Here is a 2,686-nt window from a genome sequence, read left to right as displayed (position 1 = left end):
GCCCCAACCACAACAACAGGAGCTCCAACCACAACCACAGCAGCACCAACCACAACCACAAGTGCTCCAACCACAACCACAGCAGCTCCAACCACAACCACAGGACCTCCAACCACAACCACAGCTGCACCAACCACAACAACTTCTGCTTCAACCACAACCACAGCATCTCCAACCACAACATCAGCTGCCCCAACCACAACAACAGGACCTTCAACCACAACCACAGCAGCACCAACCACAACCACAAGTGCTCCAACCACAACTACAGCAGCTCCAACTACAACCACAGCAACTCCAACCACAACCACAGCTGCTCCAACCACAACAACAGGACCCCCAACCACAACCACAGCTGCATCAACCACAACAACTTCTGCTCCAACCACAACCACAGCAGCTCCAACCACCACAACAGCTGCTCCAACCACAACCACAGCAGCTCCAACCCCAACAACAGCTCCAACCACAACCACCACGGCTCCAACCACAACAGCAGCTCCAACCACAACCACTGGTTCTCCAACCACAACCAGCACAGCTCCAAGCACAACAGCTCCACAAACTACAACCACACATGCACCAACAACTACTGATTCTCCAACCACAACAACAGCAGCTCTATCTACTACACCAACAGCAGCTCCAACCACAATCACTGGAGCTCCAGCATTAATAAGGTTGCTGACTTTTACATCTTATGAAAATTTCACCTCAGATTTGGAAGACTCATCAACATCAGTATTCCAAACACGTTCTGCACACATCAGGAATCGTGTATGTTTACCCTTCTTACTCACATAACAATTTCCATCAATTTCCATGTATTGTATTACTGTTTTTAATAACAGTAACATATATATATATATGAATATATATAAACTGTTTTTTTCATGTAGCTTGACCAACTCTTCAGAAGAGCATTCTCCTCATTCCAAAAGACTGGAGCTATGAAATTCAGGTAATTTCTTTGAAGTTTGCCCAAGAATAAACATCATTGTAAGGCACTTGTAGACGCTAACTAACTGTACTACACTTTTCCAGTGAGGGATCAATCATCAACTCTGTGGACCTGGAATTTCAGTCATCATCTACTCCTAATGATACACTTATCTCCGAGACTTTGGTTAACGAGGCTTCAAATATTAACGAATTTAACATAGTTCCATCGACCGTTTCTGTCAGCAACCCAGGTAAGGCAAAAATAATACATTCAAGAAAATCAAATATTTGTGAGACAAATGAAAATAAAAAACAACCACTGAAATGTTTATGAAGATTAGAAGTTATAATGGAATTGAGTTACATCACTTCAGTGTTTGTAGAAAACATCAACCAAACTTTAATTAGTATGAAAAAATAGTAATGTATGTATAGTATGATGAATAAATTCAAAGAAACAAACTTAAAAAATGTATTGTTTATTTGTTCCTCTAAACTGTGGCATTTTTACTAACTAAAAAAATATTACAGAGACTCCAACCACAACAACTGCTGCTCCAACCACAACGGCTGCTCCAACCACAACGGCAACTCCAACCACTGCCACTCCAACCACAACAGCTGCTCCAACCACAACCACAGCAGATCCAACCACCACTACAGGTGCTGTAACCACAACTACTGCAGCTCCAACCACAACAACAGCATCTCCAACAACAACCACTGTAGCTCCAACAACAACAACAACAGCAGCTCCAATCACANACAGCAGCCCCAACCACAACCACAAGTGCTCCTACCACAACTACAACGGCTCCAACCACAACAACAGCACCCCCAACCACAACAACAGGAGCTCCAACCACAACCACAGCAGCACCAACCACAACCACAAGTGCTCCTACCACAACTACAACGGCTCCAACCACAACAACAGCACCTCCAACCACAACAACAGGACCTCCAACCACAACCACAGCTGCACCAACCACAACAACAGCTGCACCAACCAAACCAATTTCTTCTCTAACCACAACCACAGCTGCTCCAACCACAACCACAGCTGCTCCAACCACAACCACAGCAGCTACAACCACAACAACAGCACCTCCAACCACAACAACAGCATCTCCAACTACAACCACAGCAGGACCAACCACAACCACAAATTCTCCAACCACAACTACAGCAGCTCCAACTACAACCACAGCAACTCCAACCAAAACAACAGCACTTCCAACCACATCAACAGCTGCCCCGACCACAACAACAGGACCTCCAACCACAACCACAGCTGCACCAACCACAACAACTTCTGCTTCAACCACAACCACAGCATCTCCAACCACAACATCAGCTGCCCCAACCACAACAACAGGACCTTCAACCACAACCACAGCAGCACCAACCACAACCACAAGTGCTCCANACCACAACAACAGCTGCACCAACCACAACCACAGAAGCTCCAACCACAAAAACAGCTGCTCCAACCACAACTTCTGCTCCAACCATAACAACAGCTGCACCAACCACCACCACAGAAGCTCCAACCACAACTACAACTGCCCCAACCACAACAACAGGAGCTCCAACCACAACCACAGCAGCACCAACCACAACCACAAGTGCTCCTACCACAACTACAACGGCTCCAACCACAACAACAGCACCCCCAACCACAACAACAGCAGCTCCAACCACAACCACAGCAGCACCAACCACAACCACAACTGCTCCAACC

The 2,686-nt window shown here is 46.3% G+C and overlaps 1 protein-coding gene and 1 long non-coding RNA gene across 2 annotated transcripts in view; both read left to right on the top strand.

The window, feature by feature from the left end:
• The window catches only part of LOC106940559 (integumentary mucin A.1-like), a gene marked incomplete at its 3' end in the record, with an annotated part of 16,750 nt that extends 14,677 nt beyond the window's left edge, over positions 1 to 2,073 (top strand). Inside the window, exons 4-6 of the mRNA XM_015023335.1 lie at positions 345 to 444; positions 1,085 to 1,193; positions 1,943 to 2,073. Coding sequence (XP_014878821.1) covers positions 345 to 444; positions 1,085 to 1,193; positions 1,943 to 2,073 — 340 coding nt within the window. The remainder of the gene's footprint in view (positions 1 to 344; positions 445 to 1,084; positions 1,194 to 1,942) is intronic.
• Positions 911 to 1,510, top strand: LOC106940557 (uncharacterized). Its single transcript, XR_001423133.1, has 3 exons — positions 911 to 961; positions 1,045 to 1,193; positions 1,474 to 1,510. It is a non-coding gene; the product is annotated as an uncharacterized LOC106940557 (long non-coding RNA).
• Positions 2,074 to 2,686: the final 613 nt, after the last annotated feature.

Source organism: Poecilia latipinna, unplaced genomic scaffold, assembly GCF_001443285.1.
Source record: "Poecilia latipinna isolate Pla-1442-1.1 unplaced genomic scaffold, P_latipinna-1.0 Scaffold3279, whole genome shotgun sequence".
In the NCBI taxonomy this organism is placed as follows: Eukaryota; Metazoa; Chordata; class Actinopteri; order Cyprinodontiformes; family Poeciliidae; genus Poecilia; species Poecilia latipinna.
The sequence above is the reverse complement of the archived record's forward strand: the minus strand, read 5'-3'. Positions and strand labels throughout refer to the sequence as shown.